We start from the raw sequence: 25,409 nt of genomic DNA on the forward strand, positions 1-25,409 counted from the left end.
CTCCTTCCTCAGGTGAACGGTTCAATTCCTGAACTTTGAGATTAAATGGGGTAGCGGTACATACACACCTGATATGCGGTGCATACAGTCAAGTCCCACTCATTTGAAGTGTGCGACCTGGTTCCTTTGAGGTTTGGAAAGGTTATGATGTACCTTACCTGAAAGGCATAAATACCCTGCCCAGTTCATTGGGTGTGTTTTTACTTTTTTCTGACCATGTCTAAATCTCACCCCCGGTTGTTCACAGCTCTGCACGGTCGGTTGGCCAGGAGGCGATCAAACGACACAGAGCTGCACAGGAGTCGATGGAATAAAAGGCAAGTGAATGTGTCTTATTGACGGCTGAGGAGTTTGGCCCCGCCACCTTCCTACAGCGTCACTCACCCACCGTCCCGAGCCCCAGTGTTAATCGAGGCAGCAGCTCACTGAAGGATTGCGCCAACCGGGGCTCTGCTAAAGAGTTCAATCAGGCAATTTTTTTTCAAACCATTCTGCACCGTCTTACTCTCGTAAGTGACCCCGGCTGCCCTGTTTGGTGTACGTATATATATATATATATATATGTATGTGTGTGTGTGTGTGCCTGAGGCAAGTTAGAGGGAGCAGGGTGTGTAGCCGGGTTGGCTGCTGCCGCTTCCGTAAAGTTAAGAAGCATGAAATGACAAGAGTGTTGGTAACAGCATTGAAACTGATCGATCGATCGCTGGGGTCTCGCTCATTATGTTGGATCATTTCAACTATACAGCTGTTGAACCTCTGGATATCCGGGCGATCCAGCAGCGGATTCGGTAATACTTTGTATACTTTGCATGCTCCATATACACTGCAACGTATTCGTCCCAATGCAGTTAATCCATTTGACTTGTGATACATTGGGGTCACACTGTGGTGGAATAGCACAAAGTCGTGTTGTACTTGGAAATGTTTCGGTCTGACTGACGTGACCAAGTTGCTGTTATAGCGATGCCTGTCTGGCTGTGATGCAGTCGCAGCTCCTGGGTTTTACTGGCAATACGTGCTTTTATTTAGCCCCCTCTCTGCCCGGAAAGATAGAAAAAAACGTTTAATTGGGCGGGTTTCAAGTTTTCTTTTGACTTGGTAAAACTGAATTAAAAAGGCTCATCCGGCAAGGCGGGTGGAAAAGTGAGTTAGTTCCACATTATTCACTTATCAGAAGAACGAATAGGAACTTGTCTTAGTTTTAACGACTGTTCCCCTGCATTTTTCATCATGTTTTTTGCTCATACCACTTCCGCGATTTCGCCTCAAATTATGTCAGAAACATAACGTTAGATATATAGCAACAAATGGACTAGTATTGTGTAACCGCTGTACAGTCAGGTTGACGCAACTCATTAGTTGCCTTCATATACAATTACTGTGCAGGAAGTGGTAGAGTTGGTTTAGCACAGAAATTAGCGAAAACCCCATGGAGGTTTACCACGTGAACGACGCCCTTTAGCATGTAATCTCCTGTAATATTAGTTAAAAAAATATATATAACATTTTTATTACGTTGGTACATTTTCAACCTGCATCTGCCAGGCAAAAAGCTGTTAATTGATAAATTAAATATTGTCAAACATAGTCAAAAAACAAGAACTGAATTCCAGAGGTGAGGTGAGAGTGATTGCTCTTGACATCAAGGCAGTGTTGGACAGAATGTGGTACCAAGGAGCCCAAGTGAGACTGAAGTCAATGGGATGGGGGGGGGGGGGGGAGGGTGAAACTCTCCACTGGTTGGAGTCATACCCACCCCCCCCCCCCCCCCAAAGAAAGATGGTTGTGGTCATTGGAGGCCAATCATCTCAGCCCCAGGACATTACTGCAGGAATTCCTAGGTTGGGCAGCATCTTGGGCCCAACTATTTTCAGCTGCTTCATTAATGACCTTCCTTCCATTAAAAGGTCAAAAATAGGGCTGTTCGCTGATGATTGCACAGTGTTCCGACTCCATCCCTCTCCCTGGCCACTGTGAGACTGAACCAGACCGCTTGCAACCTTGGCGTCCTATTTGACCGAGATGAGTTTCCAACCATGTATCCGCTCCATCACCATGACCGCTTACTTCTACCTATATAACATCACCTGTCTCCTCCCCTGCCTCAGCTCATCCGCTGCTGAAACCCTCATCCGTGCCTTTGTTACCTCTAGACTTGACTATTCCAATGCTCTCCTGGCTGGCCTCCCATCTTCCACCCTCCATAAACTTGAGCTCATCCAAAACTCTGCTGCCTGTATCCTAACTCGCACCAAGTCCCATTCTCCCATCGCCCCTGTGCTCGCTGACCTACATTTCTCCCAGTCCGGGAATGCCTCGATTTTAAAATTCTCTTCCTTGTTTTCAATTCTCTCCATGGCCTCACCCCTCCCTATCTCTGTAACTCCTCCAACCCTACAACCCTCCGAGATCCCTGTGCTCCTTCAATCCTTGCCTCTTGGGGATCCCCGATTTTAATCACTCAACCATTGGCGGCTGTGTCTTTAGCTGCCTAGGCCCTAAGCTCTGGAACTCCCTCCCAAAGCCTCTCTGCCTCTCTCCCCTCCTTTAAGATGCTGCTTAAAACCTATCTCTTTGACCAAGCTTTTGGTCACCTGTCCTAATATCTCCTTATGTGGCTCGGTTTGAATTTTGTTTGATAAGGCTCCTGTGAAGCACCTTGGGACATTTTACTATGTCAAAGGTGCTATATAAATGCAAGTTGTTGTTGTTGTGGTTGCTATTGTACAGCTTCATTCGCAATTCCTCAGATAATGAAAAATGTCTTGCAAATAACTTGCAAATGTTACAACCTTGTTCAAAAATGGGTGTAAGGCTAAACCCAGCAACTACAGGCCAGTCAGTTTAACCTCAGTAGTGGGGAAACTTTTAGAAACAATAATCCGGGACAAAATTAACAGTCACTTGGACAAGAATGGATTAATTCAGGAAAGCCAGCATGGATTTGCTAAAGGCAAATCGTGTTTAACCAACTCGATTGAATTTTTTGATGAGTTAACAGGGAGGGTCGATGAGGGCAATACGGCTGATGATAATGTGCCACATAATAGGCTTGTTATCAAAGTTGAAGCCCATGGACTAAAGGGGGCAGTGGATGGATACAAAATTGGCTAAGTAATAGGAAACAGAGAATAGTGGTGAACGGTTGTTTTTCGGACTGGAGGGAGGTGTACAGTGGTGTTCCCCAGGGGTCGGTGCGAGGACCACTGCTTTTTTTGATATTAATTAATTACTTGGATTTGGGTGTATAGGGCACAATTTCAAAATTTGCAGATGACACAAAACTTGGAAGGGTAATGAACAGTGAGGAGGATAGTGATGGACCTCAAGAGGACATAGACAGGCTGGTGGAATGGGCAGACACATGGCAGATGAAATTCAACGCACAAAAGTGTGAAGTGATACATTTCGGTAGGAAGAATGAGGAGAGGCAATATAAACTAAAGGGTACAATTCTAAAAGGGTTGCAGCAACAGAGAGATCTGGGGGTATATGTGCACAAATCGTTGAAGGTGGTAGGGCAGGTTGAGAAAGCGGTTAAGAAAGCATACGGGATCCTGGGCTTTATAAATAGTGGCTTAGAGTACACTGCAGCAAGCCACCAAAGCTTCTTCGGCAGCACCTCATAAAAACCGCTACCTCCAGTACCTAGAAGAACAAGGGCTGTAGGTGTATGGGAACACCATCACCTCCAAGTTCCCCTCCAAGTCACACACCATCCCGACTTGGACATATATCGCTGTTCCTTCATCATCGTTCAGTCAAAATCGTAGCACTCCCTACTGCACAGCACTGTGGGAGCACCTTCAGCACACAGAGTGCAGCAGTTTAAGAAGAAGGCTCACCACCACCTTCTCAAGGGCAACTAGGATGAACTAGCAATATTTACTGGCCTTGCCAGCGATATCCACATCCCGAGAATGAATAACAACATTTTAAAAGAATCAGTGATGGAGTTTTATTAATTTAAAGGCTGGCAAAGGGAATCTGAATTAATGTTAAACACATTGCAATGTATAGCCACTCCATCTGTGTGAAGATTGAAATTTAATTTTACAGAAAACTGTTTTTTTAAATGAAGTTTTGCATGAGATCACTATTATAAATGGTGTCCAAATTCGATTGTGCTCACAGCTGATGGTGCTTTTGTGTTTTGCAGAATGTTTTGCAAGCGTTTCACTACAAAATTTCAGCTGAAGAAGATGCTTTTGCTGTTTTTAACCTTTGCACTGCCCTGCTTATTTAAACTCCTTTACAATCACAGAATGATCACAGATTCCCAGAAATCCTGGTTAGTGGAACCTTTTTGGAGCACTTCCCAATTTGTGAAGAACAGAAAGAACCTCAAGGACTTGCAGTTAAAGCTTGAAATAAATTGCACTGCAATCTACGATTGCAGCCCGGTGGAATTGGGTAAAACTTTAGAAATACGAAAGGGTAATATTATTGATCTGGAAGATGACGATGTTGAGTTAATGACATCTGACTGTGCTCAATACCTTCCCCAAAGAGGATATCAAAACTATTTGGTCTCGCAAGAGGAGCAGGAGTACCCTTTGGCTTTTTCTCTGGTTGTTCATAAAGATGCCATTATGGTGGAAAGGATCTTAAAAATGATTTACATGCCGCAGAATATATACTGCATCCATTATGACCAGAAATCCTCAAACCCATTCATATCTGCCATACAGAACTTAGCCAGCTGCTTTCCCAATGTGTTCATTGCATCAAAGTTGGAACTGGTACACTATACTCACATCTCCAGACTCCAAGCAGATCTTAATTGCCTGTCGGATCTTCTCAAATCCTCAGTCCGATGGAAGTATGTTGTCAACCTGTGCGGCCAAGATTTACCATTGCGGTCCAACTATGAATTGGTATCTGAGTTGAAGAAGCTGAATGGAGGTAACATGTTGGAGTCTGTGAAGCCCAGCGCTAGTAAAAAAGAACGATTCATGTATCACCATGTGCTTCAAGGTGATCCAAATGAGTACGGACAGATGCTCTTCAAAACCAGCATTGCAAAGGATCCTGCCCCCCACAGCATTGAGATGTTTACTGGCAGTGCCTACTTCGTTTTGAGTCATGACTTTGTCCAGTACATTAGTAACAGTGTGGTAGCCAAAGATTTTCTCGCCTGGTCCGCAGATACCTATTCACCCGATGAGCACTTCTGGGCGAGCATGGTGCGGGTGCCTGGGGTGCCGGGTGAGCTCTTACGGTCTGAGGCTGAAGTGACTGATCTGCAGAGTAAGGTGAGGCTGGTGAAATGGAGTTACTTGGAGGAGCAGCTATACCCACCCTGCACGGGCACTCACCGCCGCAGTGTCTGCATCTACGGTGCCGCTGAGCTCAGGTGGCTCCTTAACTACGGCCATTGGTTTGCTAATAAATTTGACTCCAAAGTAGACCCTGTGTTAATAAAATGCTTGGAACTGAAGGTTAGGGAGCGCCAGAGAAACTGGATAGAATTGACTCCTCAAAAGTTCTATGTTTATAATCATGCTGAAAACTTTTGGGGCTGAAGTAATGTAGTATTTCGTGTCAGAAGTCTTTCCATCAGCTTACTGTTCTAAAAGCGAATACCAAATCAAACGATAATATTTCCTGCTTTGTGCGGGAAACCTCAATCAGTGGCTTTATAGAGAGTAACATGAAAAGCAAATGCTTGCTGGATATCAGTAGGACTAGCCAGATACAATTATTGATAATGGACAGAAGGCATCACTTATTGAAGTGTTTGACGTCACTTTTATTTCACAGGCGAGGCTGATTTTATCATGGGTCATGGCACGAGTATATGATGGAGTGTATACTACACAGTCCATAGAGGGGATAGAGTGATGGCTACAAGGGAATTTTCTTGTTCTGTGTTTTCTTAAGTTCCATACATGATCCACTGCTGAAGTCTTTCCCTAGATCCTGATATTGTAATAATGTCATGCGATAATGGGTGTATCTTGAAGCTGCAAATGATTTAAAAATCTTACATAAAATCATGCAAGTTAGAGATTGGAGAGCGTATTGGTAGGATTATTAATAAGATGCTCTCCTAGAGTGGGGATGTAAATATATTATTTTCAATTCAATATTTGTGGCTGTGCTTAAACTAAACTGAGGTTGCCTTCTGAGGAATTTGATGTAATAATGTGGATAATTCAGTTTCTAATTCAAATGTTTCTTACTGAATGTTTTTAAATAATTTATGGTTTTGGTAACGTGACCTGCTTTGGCAATATCAGGTTTGCTGGCTTGCAGTAAGATGATCTTATGCAACTTCATCAATGTCAAGCCACTGCAGCGTGCATCTAATGTTTAGCCTATATGATAGGACCTCTCAGGAGCAACCAGGCCTCAAGTAAGTTACGCTAGTCTGCTTCATATGCAAAATAGAAATACCATTTATTGTAGCATTTATTTAAACTGTTTTTTTTCTATTCAATGTTGGCATGGGGTAGGAAGAAATAATTTTATCTGAAAGTTGAGTGCATGGTGTAAACATTGCAGTGCGACAAAAAAAGGATTTATCTGGTATATGTTTATTATCACACATATATGTGAGAAAAAAAATCGATTCTCAGTGAGCCTGAATGGTGCATTGGGTTAGACATTGGTCTTTTGCCAGCATCTACAGTTTTTTTGCCTTTTTGTTTTTACCTCTGGAACCTGGGTTTCAAGTCAGCCCTGGTTGATGGGATGAAAGTCCATCTCTGGTAGTTGAGTTGGAACAGTTTCAAACCAGTCCCTAGTGGGCTTAGGCCAACAGCACAAAACCTTCCCTAATTTAGTATTAATGGGCGATCTCATTTAGAGAGGTCACAGTACAGCTGGTGTGGGAAATAGAAAAAAGTCACATTGGGGGGCTCCTTTGAGATTGCGGCTGAGGCATATTGTTGAGCAGAAAAGTGAGAGCTTTACTCTGCTTCTAACTGTGCTATACCTGGTCTGGGAATGCTTGATGGTGACACTGGATGCCAAAAATAGGAAAGTGTTCCATTCCTCAGTATCCTGATAAGCACAAAATTCGCAAAACACCCCAGAAATTCATTGTATGCTCATGGTGTAGATTTATGTTACAGAGGCTTCATAATAATATTCAAATGACGTGGAGTGATGTCATAATGCCTCCCATGTCTTTTTCCAGCCTTTAAGTTGGTTACCACTACTTCCAAATCATGCACAGAGTTGCTAGGACATCAGTGCAGGAAGAAGTTACTTTAAAAGTTAATTTAAAGGACATGGTGAGAGGATTAAATGCCACTTCTGCATCAATTGTCTAAATATTTTGTTTTTTGTTTGATTTATGGACCTTTCTTGTAATTTCTCAATTTTTCCATTCCAATAAGTTTCCCAATGGGAAAGTCCCTAGTGAACTTTTTGGAAGAGAAAGATCAGACGAGGGATGCCAAGCAGGTCAGTCTGCACCAGAATTGCTTTGTACATAGGAACATAGGAACAGGAGTAGGCCATTCAGCCCCTCGTGCCTGCTCCGCATTTGATAAGATCATGGCTGATCTGTGATCTAACTCCACGGTACCCTCACACCCACAGCGGGTTTAGTCCTGGGCTGCTCTGTCCTTTGCCAGTAGACTCATCATTGAGTTTCCTTTCCCTTCATTTTTGCCCTCTGCTTCTGACCCCTCACTCTCTCTTCGGCCTTGGATAAGGCAGCCAATGGGTTGAGATGCCTTTTGAGCCTCTCCAAAGACTATCAAAATATATGTACCCCCCTTCTGCCACTTCCCTTTAATTATTTCCATTCCGTTAAATTTCATCTACATGCTATTTTCTGCTCATACCATTAGTGTGCTCCATACAATTCTGTACCTAGAATGATGAATAATTATGCAAAGTGGGCTGACCCACAAAAATTGAGTGCCAGTAATACATTACCATTGTGGAAAGATTAGGATCAGTTCTTAACCATTTAGAACTAACTTATACCTATACATGAAAATTGGGGTTATACTGGGTACTGTGTGTGGCATCAAGCTGTTTGACTGATTCTGTCCTTACATGCTGTCCATGTATGTACTTCTAGTAGGGATCACTGGGTAATGGTCAGGAGTAGTAACCCTGGCAGATTGTTTTTCTCCCCTCTCTTGGCTGATCATTAGACGAACATACACAACTGCTGTGGTGCTCCATCACAGCGCTGTAAATGTGTTTCATCATTTTCTTGCAATATTCTGAATTTTACAAAGCTATTTGATGCTACTTTTAAAAATAGGATAAATAATAGGAATTGGTTTACAAAAAAAATTAAACTCAGTGGGGGTGAAATTGGTCTTCGCCAAAGATTTTATGCATATAAATTTGATAGTATATATTAATTGATTTACAATAACTCAGATGGAGGAAACATTAGGGAAGTTTAAGACTTATGAATATACCTCAATTTTGCAATGAAGAGCCCAGTACCCCAGATATCATGGCCCAGATTTTCCTCCGCATTTGCGCCCAGAGAGACGTGTAACCTGGGCGCAAACTATGTGGTGGATTTGTGTCCTGCATTCTATCTGGAGGTGAAAATATTGTTCTAAATTTGAAGTTATCATTCCATGTAATAAATGTTGTTTCATATTACAGTGTGATAACATCATTTTAACACTAGCAATGACTTAAATTCCTTGGAACACTTCAGTCTCTGTGTTGTTTTATATTTAATCCACTTAAGAATATATTCATGATAGTTGTATAAAAATAAAATCTATGTATTATTTTATTTCAACATTAGTAGAGTTCTAGTAAGCTCTTGTACATTTTGTTTGGTACTGAGAATTTTATTATTTTTTGGCAACTGGAAAAAAAATTCTGATATTTAAATCAATTATTTGTTCTTTGCATAAAATCCGAAATGTAAATTATGATTATAAATAAAGATGCTATTCAGCTGTAAGTTAAAAGCAATGTGTGAAGTTAATGTGGAAGAACACAAGTGATTGTCAATAAACTCATCGATCACCGAAAGCAATTGTGGATGAAAACCCTTGGCCCTTTCAGCGTACTCCCACTGTATCGCTGGTGAGAATCTACCACCTAGGCCAGAAAATAGGCCTGGACCTGGATTACGGCAAGTTGGGGCAGGGACAGGGATGGGGACTTCCTCTATCATTGGGATTTCCCATGTTCCTGGCCTTTTTGTTGGCAGGAGCAGCATCAGTAGTCGCCGTACCAAACAACAAGAGGTGAACCGGCTTATCAAAGGGTACATATGGGATCTGTCTGGTGGGTGGGGGGCAGCTTGGATTGTAGCCTGGACCCTTGAAGAAAAAGTAAGGCAATTTTTTTTTACATTTTTAAAAAATGAAGCTTCTTTACAATGTTAAAAATGTTATTTTATCATTTGTTATCTCACACTGCACAAATATTGACAAAGCACAGTTGTTGCTCACAAAACCATTTTCTGTTTCACTTTTGTTAAGATATGTCTATTGATCTTGTAAATTGTTAATTGTCACACTCATGCATGATGATTTGCAATGATCATCAACATTAAACACAGTTGCCAAGTGTTAGCCTGATTGCTAATCCTCTCCAGATCAAAAATAAAAACCGACAAAGCGGGAAACATGCAGTGGATCAATCAGCTTCTGAAAGTGAACAATAGACTAATATTTTGGGTGAGATTATTGATCAGAACCAGTAAGGTCACATGAACAGCCCCATTATACAACTCACCAAAACAGAGGTGAAGGAGAAAAACAGGTAGAGGTCTAGAATGCATTTGCACTAACCATTTTTGCAGAGACAATTTAGGGAATTAACTGCATGCAAATGTATTTTAAAATGCAGGAGAAAAAGAGGTTAAAGGTCATTTCAATGCTACACTATTCATAGGTAATTTCAGTCAGGCACGTGAAAAGGCAATTGGAAAGACAGAAGGTGAATTAAATAGCTTCAAAATGGAAAAGCAAATAGTGGAAGGAGGATGAGAGAATCCAGCAGGAAAGATGGAGAAATGGCTATGGTAATTTGAACTAAAAAGAACAAATGGCAAATGCTGAAATCTAGACTAGAAATGAGCAGGAAATATATAGCAGATATGTCAGTATCTGAAAAGACAAAACATAAAGACACGTAACCAAAGGTTTCTGAGAATTAAAGGATAAATTTCCCATTTGTGTGCTGAAGTTGACCCTTGTTTGTCGGAAGCGAGAAATTGTACAAATACAGCCCACCATTTTGAGTCCGTTCATTTTAATTACTCATAAATCATAGGCTGCACATGTGCAATTTCCCAGTATGTTCTTGGTGGTTTCACACAAGTGGAAGATTTACCAATGAAGTCTCAAGTTATTGAAATCAACAGAGTGGATCAGTCGGTATGACCCTTCTGGTGCTAAATGGAGAGGAGGGGTCGGGATTGAGTAATGTGGAGCTTCCAAACTTGCCAGCTACTTGCTTTTTAGTGCAGTATATGAAATTCCATACTTGGCTGTCTGCTTGTATTGATTGCACATTGGGGCCAATAAGTCATCCTCAGCAGATTACATAGAATTACATCGAATGTATAACACAGAAACAGGTCATTCGGCCCAACAGGTCCTTGCGATGTTTATGCTCCACTCGAGACTCCTCCCTCCCTACTTCATCTAAACCTATCAGCATATCCTTCTATTCCTTTCTCCCTCGTGTTTATCTACCTTTCCCTTAAATGTATCTATACTAGTCGCCTCAACTACTCCTTGTGGTAGCGAGTTCTACATTCTAACCACTCTCTGGGTAAGTCAATTTATAGTCAATCTATTTGCAGTTTACTGGTGCTCTGGGTGTGTCTTTCATGACATGCTGTGAGTTCTTGGGCTGCTTTGATGTTGAGATGTCGGAAGCTTTGGTAGCATACACAGTGACATCCACACCTCATAGTCTGTATGAATAAATGTGTAGGAGGTTGACAGGCAGGACTTGTGGCATGTGTAATTAAGCAATCTGACTGGTACAGGGAACTGTTAGGTGATCTTACTTGGCAGGGATGCCATTTTCTTACACGTTTACTTCCAAGTCCTTTGGGTATTGGAGACATTACTGACCCTGCCTACCCCTCCCACCTAGGCATTATCCAATGCTCAGCTCAGAGCAACCTTGCAGCCATCTCATTCAGCACAACCTCCACTGCTGCATCTGCAAATCTAGGTGTTCTTGTGCTGAGGCAATCTGTCACTTGTCTAATAACTTAGGTTTCTGCTACAAAAAGTTTAGTGCAACTGGCTGTGCTTCCCTCAAATATCTGCAGCAGTGGGCTAAATCCTGGCTCTGTGTGGGCGAGCTCCCAGCCTGCTTTGTGGACAAGAGCTTGCTGTGCATTATTAATTCGGGCCAAATTCTGACGGTCAGTTGGAAAAGGTTGTGCGCAATATGTCAGGTAGTTATCCCACTGCATATCATTCCTGCCCTGAGCGTCTGTTACCCAATTTCAACTCTGATGCTCAGAGCAAAGTACTTCAAGTATAAGTTCTGCAAAGTGAGTTCTTCATTTTTATTGGATTCTATTGAAAGTAGAGAACTTGGGAAGTCAAATTTCTGTTTCTGTATCTAAAAGTACAATGCTAAATGGTCACTTTGACTTTGCAAGGCCCTGGGGGTTTTGACAGAATCCATTAAAAATGGTACATGCAACTCAAAGCAGATTGCCTCAGTGCACTTCCTGCAGTAAATTAAGAGCCAGTTGAAATTAAATATTCCAATGTGAGTGTGTTGTCAGAGGGAAAGGCATATAGCAGGACATCTGGCAGACTTGTTGCACGTAGCCATTCTCACCTGCACATCTGAGCTTGAGGTTTATGAAGTTTGCACGGTGATTCCCTCCTGTGGGAGCTTGTACACACAGAGGGGGTCATTTTGACTTTGTGCAATAGGGTATAATGGGTGATAGCAAATTGACAGCCCGTTTTACATATCTGCCTTTTTATTACCATGGAAATAAAAACTGGGAGAGATGTAAAACAGGCTGCCAATTTGCTATTGCCTGTTTTGCACTATCACACAAAGTCAGAATGATCTCCAGAGCTAGAATTTTAAAATGCTGCTGCAGCTATTTAAAGGACTGCAGCATGAGTAATCCATCTTATTGAATTAATTTGTTGAATTATAATTTATTCATTACATCGGATTACATCGATTAAGATCAATTCCAATATAAACGGGTGGCATTCAAAACACAGTGATCCAGGCAATCATATTAGCAACCAGGTTAAGACAAGAATTGAAAATATTTTACATCCTAACCTAGGCAAAAATCCTGAAATCATTTAAAAACAACTAAATGCTAGTATAGGGGAACTTTATTTTCTTTCTGGATGAGTGAATTAAGATTGGCCAAACAGACTTCCGTATCTTATTACCTGCATGGTGTATGTTCACAGATTCACTTAAGGTGGCCTGGAAACAGATCTGCTTCAATGGGTGTCTTACTGGCAGCATCCTGCTCCAGGTGCCCAAGATGAGAAGGTGTTTGAGAACATGTTAGCTGAGCACCTCACAGTATCTTGTGTCCCCTCATCCTCCAGTGGCAAGCACCAGCACAGATATATCCACTGCAGGTGTGGCGTGGGGGAGGGTGGGGTGGTCAGTTATTGAGTTGTAAGAGGGAACTCTTGATAAAGCACAGAGCACAAGTGAGTGAATTTGGAGGAGCTACAATCTGCTGGCTAACCAGCTCAAGGGTTCCATTAGCTGCTGAGACTAGGGATTCGGGACTCACAGGGCCTGCCTACAATTGAGGTTTGGTAGCTTGGTATCAGCAGTTCATGCAATCATTTTAGAATGTGCCAAGCAGCCTGTACAGCTTGAGGCATGGAGGAGTCCAGAATTCGCCTCTGTACAGTGCTGTAAGACTGTCTGACCAAATTACAGACCATGATGGAGCACATGACCACTCCAGTGCCCTCTGCAATGGAACCCCCTTTGGCTGAATGTCTAAAGGCATAGCTTCCATCATGAACGTTTTGACTGGGGCTCTAGAGACCGTGGGCTTAACCTACAACAATTTGTCTTGATTGGATTCATCACATTGGGAAGCCCCATAATGCAGGGCATCAACCACATCATCATTGTCCACACAGATTTCTGACCCTGCTGAAAAGGTGCACAGCAGCAGAGGAATGGCGGATGCTGGCATGGATGGAGAGGTCTCTAAGAGCAATGCCGCATCAATAACACCCAACTGCCCCACTCAAATGAGTACAGATCTGTCAGCTAGCCTAAAGGAACAGGCAACCACTGCATCAACACTTGTGGCGGCCTTTCGTTGCAAGGTCTTCTATGGACTCAACACAAGGAAGTACCTGTGAGACAGCCATTGACACGCGGCCGCATCCATTCACACACAGCAGTCTTACTTCCTTCTCCAACTGCGGAAACACTGGAAGGAGCACAAGAGTTAGGAAGTAGAAGGCACACACCATACACTGCCACAAAGGGGAGGCACCAGAGTTAAATACATTGTACACACCTGTGCCATACACTGTTAGGGTAAATAAAAATTGAGATCACTTAAAATCTACAGTGTCCTGAAAGTTCTTTTGCTATGTGGCAGATTAAGATAGTTGGTGAGAAATGCTGCTGCATTCAGAGGTCTTGATGTTGGGCTCAGAGCAATGGGGATGAGACATTACCTAGCTAGGGTGTTGAGCACATGTAGATATGATTGTTTTGTGTCTTCTTTCAGAATCATCTCATCACTTTAGCTGATTGGCTGCCTGTTAGGGCCGAAGTGTCTTCTGATGGGTAATAAATGTGGCCTCACAGCATCATCCAGTTCCTGAGGACAAATATAAAAAATCATTTTGGATACCTTTGCCAGGCTATGGTGCTGTATTCCCCCCTCATTGGTCCAGCGTTCCGAACCTTGGTTTTGGGATGTGATGGAGTGCTCGACCATTAATGGTTGGAAAATCAGGCACAGTACACCCCTGAGTTTCTAATTTGCATTGCTGGCAGGCAAGGCTCCCCTCACACAGCACAGACATGTAAAATGCAGATTATAATCTGAAATTCCATATAAGCTCCATGCAAAACTCCACCCAGAATAGTGTTCTAAGTCTAAACAAGAAGCAAAAAAGCTGGAAATCATGTTCTAAATCTAATTCAACTGTAAAAGAAAAGTAATTAAAAGTTCAGTGAAATTGTAACATAAAATTAGACCTCAATTTGATTTCACAGGTGATTCTACTGTTTTCTTTGGCCCTGATTTTAATTCTGGGCCAGTTTTGGGCGGGAGGGTAGTAGCATGAGTTAGAAACTCACCCGCTGCTCCAGAAATGAGGCCTGGGATACTTTAACTTCCGGGTCTCATCTAATACCCACCGGCCAACCTCCCACTCCTTCCAGAGGCCGTCTGCTGACAGTGGTTAAGTGGTGGGATCAGCTGCAGGAACCATCCCGCACTCCTGCTCTTCCTGGCCCCACGAGGAAGGTAAAAAAAAAATTAAAAATTAAAAAAGTATCTTTTTGGACCTCTTCTGGCCTCAATCAACTTCACCGCTGGGTTGGCCTGGTGGGAAACTGACGGCTGATTCCTGCTCAGGCCACTAGTTAAAATTTCAGTTGTGCCCCAATGTTGTCACGGGACCCAACATGTATATGTTAAAAAAGACCTCCTGCCGGCTTTGGACAGGTGTCCTTGCAGCCTGCTCAGTTGAGCAGGTTAAAATTGTGGAAAGTCAGCTCCCACAGCTCTGGGGTGAGTAAGCCAACTGGGTGATTTTAACCCCTCCCCCAGTTGCTGCCAGTTGGGTAGAGTTAAAATCCTCCCTTTATGTATTTCAAAAATACTTCTTAAATTAATTATGCTTTGGAAAAAAAATAAGCCTCTAATTCCCTTTAAGGACTGGGATACGATAACTACCCAGTGGGGAATAGTGGAATTTCATAAATCAGCAAGTGAGGAAGACCTCAGGGCACTTGTATGGAAATCACTGTTCCATTGATGTCAGACTAATTCTTTTTTATTTATTTTTAATAGGATCAATGTTCCCTTTTTAAAAATTTGTTTTCAGCCTGTGGGCAACATTAACAAAGGCAGTATTTAGTGCCATCCACAATTGCCTCGAGGGCATTAAGAGCCAATCATGTAGTGTGGGACTGGGGTCACATGGAGGCCAGATCAGGGAGGAATGGCAGCAGGTCCCTTCCCCAAAGGATATTAGTGAACCAGTTGGGTTCTTATGACAACCCAGCATCTTTGATAGTCATTTTTCTGGTGCTAGCCCACAAATGACCAGATTTATTGAATTCAATTCCACAAATTACCATGGGGAGATTGTAAACTCACAACCTCTGGGTTGCTAGCCCAGTGCCATATTCACATGTTACCATAGTCTATATAATTGCAGCTACCTCATCAAGTATATTTAGCATCCATTTAGCAATCTCCAGAAGTAAACTTTCAGGCTCTGCTAAATAACTGCTATCTCCATTTTATTCTAAGCCCTATGGTGGCTGACAGAAATTTGTTTAAAATAATCGTGCCACTCAAAATGTTAATCTCTGTTTCTCTTTCAAATGCTGACTGACCTGCTATGTATTTCCACCTTTTTGTTTTGCTTTTATTACAGATTTTCACCCTTTTATAGAGTTGATTCTGCCAGGAGATTAATATCTGGGCTGTTTTAAAATCCAGTTCTCCATGTTTTGGTTCTTTACATACCAACCCTTGGAACATGAATTCAGATCCTGCTGATTCACTTTGTTATAGATTTCCTTCACTGTCTCATTCATGGTGTCAAACATTATTGGAATGTCATCCAATTTTGAAACCAAACACTGGCATGGGGTTTCGCTAAAGTATATGTCGGCAAAACTCCAAAGAATGCACCCACCAACAACAGCCTGTAATCTTTGTCAAGGCAAGTGGATAATCAAGTCAATAGCTGCCAGTTTTTCTGTGGCAATGGTAACAGGGAGTACACAATAACAGCAATGGAATACCTGGGGCACGATTTTAAAAGGGAAAAATGGGTGGGTTGGGGGTGGGGGGGACATTCAAAATCGCACCCAACCCACCCCAACGCACCTCCAATCTGCCCACCTCCGGTTTTCACCAGGGCAGGACGAGGGGTGGGCGACCAATGCTCCCAAGAGGTGGGTTGGTGATTAAAACCTTTCAAGCAGCCCGTGGGCCTCCATTTTTCCAGAGTTTCCAATTTCAACCCATGGGACGCCACGTGAAAGTAGGCAAGAAGGCCCAAAACCAACAGGTATGAGCCTTTCTGGCACAGGTTGTGGACCCGGAGGAGCCAGAGTGCTTCCCCCAGGCCCAACAAGCCTATCTGCAGCCCCCCCACCCCCACCATCGATTGCGGTCTCCCCCGATCTCCGACTCCCCCCGCAACGATCGCGGAACCCCAAATCTCTGACCCCCCCATAACAATCGTGAACGCCCATGATGACCCCTGATTCCCCCCCCAACGATAATGGACCCCCGCGATGAGCCCTGATCCCGACACCCTCCCCTAGCTGACCCCTGATCCCTCCCCCCATGACTGATTCCCCTGTGACCCTCATGCCCACCGGTGCCCTCCGTGCCAACCCATGCCCCATGCCAACCCATGTTCTTGTGCCAACCTTTGCCCTTGTGCCCACCCATGTCCCCTGTGCCCACCCATGCCCCCCCCATTCATACAAACAAAGAATTACCTGAAGACTTACCTGAAGACGTCCTCTCCCTGGCTGGTCTCCCATCCGACTAAGACCAGCCTGTCAATCAGGCCGGTCAGTCGGACGGCAAACTGACAAAAAAAAAAGACGTCCTTATATTAAAGACGTCAAAATCGTAAGGACGTCCGGGAAACCCGTACTTCCAGGTTTCCCATCAGCAATTTGACCCCTCTGGCCCCTTCCCGGCTCGGGATCAAAATCATGCCCCTGGTCTTTACCACACATGAGAAAGGCCTCATATCTTCACATTAGAAACCTCATCAGTTGTATAAACTGGGCATTCTATCACTCCCCGATGTATAGTCCACACATGGTAGCCACATTGGGGCAGATAGTCCTCAGGCCCGGAGTAGCTGGGGTCAGGGAAGGTAGCCATATTAGTTTGGAGTGCATCAAAGCCAGGAGCATTGCCCCAAGAACATGGCTGCAATGCAGGAAAAAACCCAATGATTTAACTAGAGTTGTTCAGGTATGAAGACTGCTGAAATACTTTCTCATCACAACTGCACCACTTCTAGTCTCATTACTTATGGCACTTATAGCATTCTCAACACTGCCCAACCCTGCACTGTCCTGCAATCACTGCACCACACTTCACTAAACATCCTTCAACTCATAATCACACACTCACCACTGCTACAAACCTCACTTACCCATAACTCACATCTCGCACACACACTGTCAGCTATTCTACCATGACAGCAGCATTATCCAAACTTCTCACAAGACTCTCACTAACACACGATCCTCTTTCTTACAGGAGAAGGTCGCACAAAATACAAGGCAATAGGTTGCCACCGTAGGAGGAAGAGCCCATCTGCACACTCTCTTCCCCTTTGAAGAGAGCACACTGATCATCATGGGAAGAGGCCACTGGCGGTGCTGGAAGAGACACTGTACAGAGTTTTTTCATACCTAACCCTCTTTGTTCCTTCTGACTTCTCCCTCATGCTGCTCACTCTGCATGACAAGCAGCCGATGCTTTCAACGCCCATTTCTGTCTCTCTGCTCTCCGCACACCACCAGCTAACCCTTGTCCCTCGCTTTAATTTCAGCTGCTGAGAGTATCGCCGCCCCTCAGCCATTGGAGGAAGAAGAGCACAGTATTCCAGAAGATGCACCGGCACTTGATCTGACTCTCGCACGCCCCAGCTCAGATATTGACAGCAGGCAGACTTTAGTGGCTACATTAGAGGAGGGATCTGCATGTGGTGACTCACCGGGCACAAATGGGCAGGAGCTGGGGCAGGGAACTAGGATGCCACTGGTGCCAGCTCGTCAGAGGGCGAGGTCGCATTCAAGTTCTGCTGCAGGGGACTCAGATGATGACTTTGATGGGCCAGGCTACCAAAGAAGCCTCATGGACAGATGCTGCAAAATGCTTGGTGCACTGGGAAGCCTGCCAGAGGACATGTGCACAATGTCGCGGAGCATGTAAGAGTCCAGCTCCAACTTGTTTCAAGGCTTTGCACAGAGCATGGAGACCATTCTGTCCAACATGGACCAGGTGGTCAGCTCCTGTTTGTGACAGTTAAAATCACATTGTGGCGCTGATGACATCATCGGGCTGCGACCCAGCCTAGAGTGAGCTGCTCTCCCAACAACGTTTTTTGCTGAGTTAAAGTGCCGAATGCAGCGCAAACCCTGCAATGAGCCATCTTAAGAACCCGCCCGCTCAGTTCGCGCCGGGTGAGCTGGGTTAAAATCAGTCCCTGTGTCTTTGATAATTTTATTAGTTTGAGAGCATTGGAAAAACACCTTTTTTTTACTTTCAACTCCGAGGGACAACACGAGTCGACAGAGACAACTGAATAAACGGTGAAGAGAAGATCTTGAGCATCTTTCATAGAAATTGGGACAGAAGGAAGCCATTAGGCCCATTGTGCCTGTATTTGCTTTTCAACTGCAGCTACCTATTCTAATCCCATCTCCCTGTCTTTTGCCGATAGTCTTTCATTTTCTTCCTTTTCAAATACTTTCCAATTCCCTTCTAAAGGCTGTAACAGTCTTTGTCTCAATAATGATTTCTTGTAAAACACTCTGACCCTGATAGGAACCTTGCAGTTACTCCGGGGCCTGGCCGTTATTACAGAACCCACCAAAGTTTGATAGATTGGGGATTGAGCCTCCGAGAATTGGCCTTGGTCTTGTGGGGGTGCAACTGTAGTGCTCCCCTGCCAAAAGCCCCAGAAAAATGGGTAGAAGCTAGCTCGCCAGAAATGTAGCAGATTGTGGCCCCAGTGTCACCATTATCAGGAGGACCACTTTAAAAAAATGTTTCAATTCCCCCATTTTCAGAGTCCAGGCTCCGACTCTGGCCTGGATCCCCAGTTGGGCTCCACTTCTGCCAGAAGTACAGCTGGTGAGGTCAGACAAACCTGTTTCAATGCTACACTGGGTCTTCCCTGTGGGTTGAAGAATGGGAACTCCCAACTTAGGGTGTCTCAGCCATGCACCCTGCTCCTCTGTCCCTTTACATTAATGATACTGTAGGAGTGGGTGGAGGCTTTGCCCCAAAAGGCCATCCTGGGAAATGCGGCCCAGTGTGTCTGGATCGCAGCTAAGTTTGCAGCCATTCCAGCAGACCACCACCATGTTTATAGCAGGACTCCACCAGAATGGCTACAGAGTTTTGGAGCCTCTAACTCTTAATAGCCATCTCCTAAGGATAATCCTGAGTCTACATCTCCTTGTTACCACATTTCCAGTTGGTGGAAATAATCCTTCACTTTTTACCTTCTCAAAGCCTTTTACAATCTTGAAACCCTCTAGTATACCCTTTAATGTTCTCGAATCCAGTGAAAAAACAAATGTGAATCTATCTTCATAATTACAGTCTCTCTTTCCTGGTCCATTCTAGTGAATCGTCATTGTAACTTTTCCATGTCTCTAATATCTTTCGTTTAATGGACTGTCCAGAACTGCACACAGTACTCCAAAACCAGGGCCTATTTGATGTCTCGTACGAACACAATATCACTTCCTTTCTTTATATTTAGTGCCTTGATGTTTAAAACTCAGAATCCAATTTGCCTTTTTTATGGTCTTTTCTACCTGTGTTCCCACCTTTAAAGATCGGTGCAGCCTCATCCCTAAAACCGTTTGTTCCTTCATTTCAATAAAATTCTTACATTTAAGGGCTGTTTTTCCACATTTACATTCCAAGTGCACCCGCTGGGAATGCATATGGAGAAATGGAAAATGGGTTTGCAATTTTCCAATACACAGCCTCAGCAGGAGAGGTCTGCACCGAGCACATGCATTCAGAAAATCATCCCTTTAGGGTATAATTCTTCTCACTTTTTTTCTCTCAGAATGCACTACTTCATATTTCTTTACATTGGACTGCAGCTGCGACCTATCTGCCCATTCCACCAACCTGTCTACGCCCACCTACAATCTCCTGTATTCTTCCTTAGTTTACCATGGCCCCTGAATTGGTCTCATCAGCAAACTTCAAATTCATTCCCCGTGTGCTTATGTCCAAGTTATTTATGTAAATAGAAAACAAAGAAGTCACAGCACAGCTTCTGTGCCACACTACTACCCACATTCTGCCAGTGCAGAAAATGTCCAATTGACCCCCATTCTTTGCATTCTGTCCTCTACCCATCTTTCTAGCTATTCTATACATTCTCTTTAATATCATGTAACTTAATTTCCATAACAAGACTCCTATGTGCCTTCTTATTAAACATCATCTGAAAATGCACATGTTCACCTTTCACTGCATTCCCTTTACCTACACACTGTGCGATTTGCTCAAAGAGTTGAATTGAGCTAGTCGAGCATGAACCTGGCGTTAAATATCCTGCTCAACATCCTTGTTTAGCCCCTGCCTTTTTCAACAGTTCAATAATTTCACTTTAATGATGTACTTAAGATTTTTGGAAAATAACATTTGTTGCCTCTGCAATCTCCACTCCAAACACTCTTTTCTGTAGAAAAGAGAAGGCTGAGGGGTGTCCCGATAGAGGTCTTTAAGATTAATTAATTAAAGGTTTTGATAAAGTAGACATAGAGAAAATATTTCCACTTGTGGGGGAGTCCAAAACTAGAGGTCATAAATATAAACTAGTCACTAATAAATCCAATAGGGAATTCAGGAGAAACTCCTTTACCCAAAGAGTGGTAAGAATGTGGAATGCACTACCACAAGGAGTAGTTGAGGCAAATAATATAGATGCATTTAAAGGGAAACTAGATAAGCACGAGCAGAAAGGAATAGAATGGTATGCAGATAGGGTTAGATGATGTAAGGAGGGAGGAGGCTTGTGTGGAGCATAAACGCTTGCATAGACCAGTTGGGCCAAATGGCCTGTTTCTGTGCTGTAGACTTGATGTAACTCAATGTTATTGGAGCTTTCCCAGGATCAGTTTCTTGAAGGAAGTATTTAACTTTCTTGCACCTTATCTTGATTTGGCTGATTAGTTGCTGCACTTATTGCCACAGTTGAATAGAACTTTGGCACTTAAACTTAGATTTCAGGGGACTGTAATTCCATCCCCTTCTGGTGCACTTCTGCTGTAACTCCAGTAGGAACGAGGGATGAGAAATTGTACTGAGCAATGTGAAAGACAGCAGAAGTTCATGGATGGACAGGCACGATGGGCAGATAAGCGGCAGATATAGTTCAAAATAGAAGAATCCGAAGTAATACATTTTGGAAGAAAGAATAGGGAAAGGAAATGCATCTTAATAGTAAAATTTTAAATGGAATATAGGAACAGAAGGACCTTGTTGTGCAGATACACTCGTCATCATGGTAACAGGATAAGTAGATAAGGTCATAAAATATGCCAACATAATCTACGGTTTTCTACATAGAGCCACAGAATATAAAGGCAAGAGGTAATATTAGTTAGGGCACAGTAATAGTGTTGGGGATCATTTCCTGAGTATGTGCTGGTGTTGGGGAAACTTTGTCTGCCAGCCGTACATATCGGAAAGTCGATTGATTACAATAGTTCGAAAATCATAGACAACACACCTGCAATGTTCTGAAATACACTCGGGGGGTGGGGGTTAGTTGGGAGGAAGGATGCCTGTCAACAATGTGCACGCAGAGAATCGGCCCCATTATGCACAGTTTGGGGCATCCCATTATATTGACAGATAATGACACCACACAGACTTTAGTGGCTATACTAGATGAGGGATCTGCATGTGGTGACTCACCGGGCACAAATGGGCAGGAGCTGGGGCAGGGAACTAGGATGCCACTGGTGCCAACTCGTCAGAGGGCGAGGTCGCATTCTAGTTCTGCTGCAGGGGACTCAGATGCTGACTTTAATGGGCCAGGCTACTGAAGAAGTCTCATGGACATATGCTGCAAAATGGTTGGTGCACTGGGAAGTCTGCTAGAGAGCTTGTGCACAATGTCGCGGAGCATGGAGGAGTCCAGCTCCAACTTGTTTCAAGGCTTTGCGCAGAGCATGGAGACCATTCTGTCCAACATGGACCAAGTGGTCAGCTCCTGTTTGTGACAGTTAAAATCACATTGTGGCGCTGATGACATCATTGGACTGCGACTTTTGCATGACAAGTAGGTCCCAGCCTAGAGTGGGCTGCTCTCCCAACAACGTTTTTTGCTGAGTTAAAATGCCGAATGCAGTGCAAACCCCGCAATGAGCCATCTTAACAACCCGCCCGCTCAGTTCGCGTCTGGTGAGCTGGGTTAAAATCAGTCCCTGTGTCTTTGATAATTTTATTAGTTTGAGAGCATTGGACAAACACAACGTTTTTTTACTTTCAACTCCGAAGGGACAACACGAGTCGACAGAGACAACTGAATAAACGGTGAAGAGAAGATCTTGAGCATCTTTCATAGAAATTGGTACAGAAGGAAGCCATTAGGCCCATTGTGCCTGTGTTTGCTTTTCAACTGCAGCTACCTATTCTAATCCCATCTCTCTGTTTTTTGCCTATAGTCTTTTATATTCTTCCTTTTCATATACTTTCCAATTCCCTTCTAAAGGCTGTAACAGTCTTTGTCTCAATAATGATTTCTTGTAAAACACGCTGACCCTGATAGGAATCCTGCAGTTACTCCGGGGTCTGGTCCTTATTACAGAACCCACCAAAGTTTGATAGATTGGAGGCTGAGCCTCCGAGAATTGGCCTTGGTCTTGTGCGGTGCAACTGTAGTGCCCTCCTGCCGAAAGCCCCAGAAATATGGATAGAAGCTAGCTGGCCTGGAGGGTTGCTGGGCCCCCTCGCCAGAAATGTGGCAGATTGTGGCCCCAGTGTCACCATTATCAGGAGGGCCACTTTAAAAAAATGTCTTAATCCCCCCATTTTCAGAGTCCAGGCTCTGACTCTGGCCTGGACCCCCAGTTGGGCTCCACTTCTGCCAGAAGTACAGCTGGTGAGGTCAGACAAACTTGTTTCAATGCTACACTGGGTCTTCCCTGTGGGTTGAAGAATGGGAACTCCCAACTTAGGGTGTCTCAGCCATGCACCCCGCTCCTCTGTCCCTTTACATTAATGATACTGTAGGAGTGGGTGGAGGCTTTGCCCCAAAAGGCCATCCTGGGAAATGCGGCCCAGTGTGTCTGGATCGCAGCTAAGTTTGCAGCCATTCCAGCAGACCACCAACATGTTTATAGCAGGAGTCCACCAGAATGGCTACAGAGTTTTTGAGCCTTTAAATCTTAATAGCCATCTTCTAAGGATAATCCTGAGTCTACGTCCCCTTGTTATCACGTTTCCAGTTAGTGGAAATAATCCTTCACTTTTTACTTTCTCAAAGCCTTTTACAATCTTGAAACCCTCTAGTATACCCTTTAATGTTCTCTATTCCTGTGAAAAAAACAATTGTGAATCTATCTTCATAATTACAGTCTCTCTTTCCTGGTCCAATCTAGTGAATCTTCATTGTATCTTTTCCATGTCTCTAATATCCTTCGTTTAATGGACTGTCCAGAACTGCACACAGTACTCCAACCAGGGCCCAATTGATGTCTCGTACTAACACAATATCACTTCCTTTCTTTTATATTCAGTGCCTCGATGTTGAAAACCCAGGATCCGATTTGCCTTTTTTATGGTCTTTTCTATCTGTGTTCCCACCTTTAAAGATCGGTGCAGCCTCATCCCTAAAACTGTTTGCTCCTTCATTTCAATAAAATTCTTACATTTAAGGGCTGTTTTTCCACATTTACATTCCAAGTGCACCCACTGGGAATGCATATGGAGAAATGGAAAATGGGTTTGCAATTTTCCAATACACAGCCTCAGCAGGAGAGGTCTGCACCGGGCACATGCATTCAGAAAACCATCCCTTTAGGGTATAATTCTTCTCACTTTTTTTCTCACAGAATGCACTATTTCACATTTCTTTACATTGGACTGCAGTTGCGACCTATCTGCCCATTCCACCAACCTGTCTACGCCCACCTACAATCTCCTGTATTCTTCCTTAGTTTACCATGGCCCCTGAATTGTTCTCATCAGCAAACTTCAAATTCATTCCCTATGTGCCTATGTCCATGTTATTTATGTAAATAGAAAGCAAGGAAGTCACAGCACAGCTTCTGTGCCACACTACTACCCACATTTTCTGCCAGTGCAGAAATGCCCATTTACTCCCATTCTTTGCATTCTGTCCTCTACCCATCTTTCTAGCTATTCTATACATTCTCTTTAATAACATGTAACTTAATTTCCATAACAAGACTCCTATGTGCCTTCTTATTAAACATCATCTGAAAATACACATGTTCACCTTTCACTGCATTCCCTTTACCTACACACTGTGCGATTTGCTCATAAAGTTGAATTGAACTAGTCGAGCATGAACCTGGCGTTTAATATCCTGCTCAACATCCTTGTTTAGCCCCTGCCTTTTTCAACAGTTCAATGATTTCACTTTAATGATGTACTTAAGATTTTTGGAAAATAACATTTGTTGCCTCTGCAATCTCCACTCCAAACACTCTTTTCTGTAGAAAAGAGAAGGCTGAGGGGTGTCCCGATAGAGGTCTTTAAGATTAATTAATTAAAGGTTTTGATAAAGTAGACATAGAGAAAATATTTCCACTTGTGGGGGAGTCCAAAACTAGAGGTCATAAAATATAAAATAATAAATCCAATAGGGAATTCAGGAGAAACTCCTTTACCCAAAGAGTGGTAAGAATGTGGAATGCACTACCACAAGGAGTAGTTGAGGCAAATAATATAGATTCATTTAAAGGGAAACTAGATACGCACGAGCAGAAAGGAATAGCATGGTATGCAGATAGGGTTAGATGATGTAAGGAGGGAGGAGGCTTGTGTGGAGCATAAACGCTTGCAAAGACCAGTTGGGCCAAATGGCCTGTTTCTGTGCTGTAGACTTGATGTAACTCAATGTTATTGGAGCTTTCCCAGGATCAGTTTCTTGAAGGAAGTATTTAACTTTCTTGCACCTTATCTTGATTTGGCTGATTAGTTGCTGCACGTATTGCCACAGTTGAATAGAACTTTGGCACTTAAACTTAGATTTCAGGGGACTGTAATTCCATCCCCTTCTGGTGCACTTCTGCTGTAACTCCAGTAGGAACGAGGGATGAGAAATTGTACTGAGCAATGTGAAAGACAACAGAAGTTCATGGGTGGGCAGGCACGATGGGCAGATAAGTGGCAGATATAGTTCAAAATAGAAAAATCCAAAGTCATACATTTTCGAAGAAAGAATAGGGAAAGGAAATGCATCTTAATAGTAACATTTTAAATGGAATATCGGAGCAGAGGCACCTTGTTGTGAAGA

At 43.4% G+C, this 25,409-nt stretch overlaps 1 protein-coding gene across 4 annotated transcripts; it reads left to right on the forward strand.

Moving 5' to 3' along the window:
• The first annotated feature begins 340 nt into the window (after window positions 1–340).
• LOC137320828 (beta-1,3-galactosyl-O-glycosyl-glycoprotein beta-1,6-N-acetylglucosaminyltransferase 4-like) lies at window positions 341–9,354 on the forward strand. 4 transcript variants are annotated; one of them, XM_067982708.1, is made up of 2 exons: window positions 341–537; window positions 4,160–9,354. In XM_067982708.1, the coding sequence occupies exon 2, from the start codon at window positions 4,161–4,163 to the stop codon at window positions 5,523–5,525; it is 1,365 nt and encodes a 454-aa protein (XP_067838809.1). In that variant the 5' UTR covers window positions 341–537; window position 4,160; the 3' UTR covers window positions 5,526–9,354. The 4 variants fall into 4 exon arrangements, with proteins under 4 accessions (XP_067838809.1, XP_067838807.1, XP_067838806.1 ...); XM_067982706.1 differs by having other exon boundaries at window positions 342–509; window positions 4,160–9,353; XM_067982705.1 differs by lacking the exon at window positions 341–537 and adding an exon at window positions 558–788.
• The last annotated feature ends 16,055 nt before the right edge of the window (window positions 9,355–25,409 follow it).

This window comes from Heptranchias perlo, chromosome 4 (genome assembly GCF_035084215.1).
Source record: "Heptranchias perlo isolate sHepPer1 chromosome 4, sHepPer1.hap1, whole genome shotgun sequence".
NCBI lineage: Eukaryota > Metazoa > Chordata > Chondrichthyes > Hexanchiformes > Hexanchidae > Heptranchias > Heptranchias perlo.

Excerpts from the sequence above, each read along its gene's own strand:
- LOC137320828 (XM_067982705.1), top strand. The coding sequence starts at position 721 with ATGTTGGATCATTTCAACTATACAGCTGTTGAACCTCTGGATATCCGG. Across the intron at positions 789-4,159 it reads GCGATCCAGCAGCGGATTCG|AATGTTTTGCAAGCGTTTCA; the intron begins GTAATACTTTGT and ends TGTGTTTTGCAG.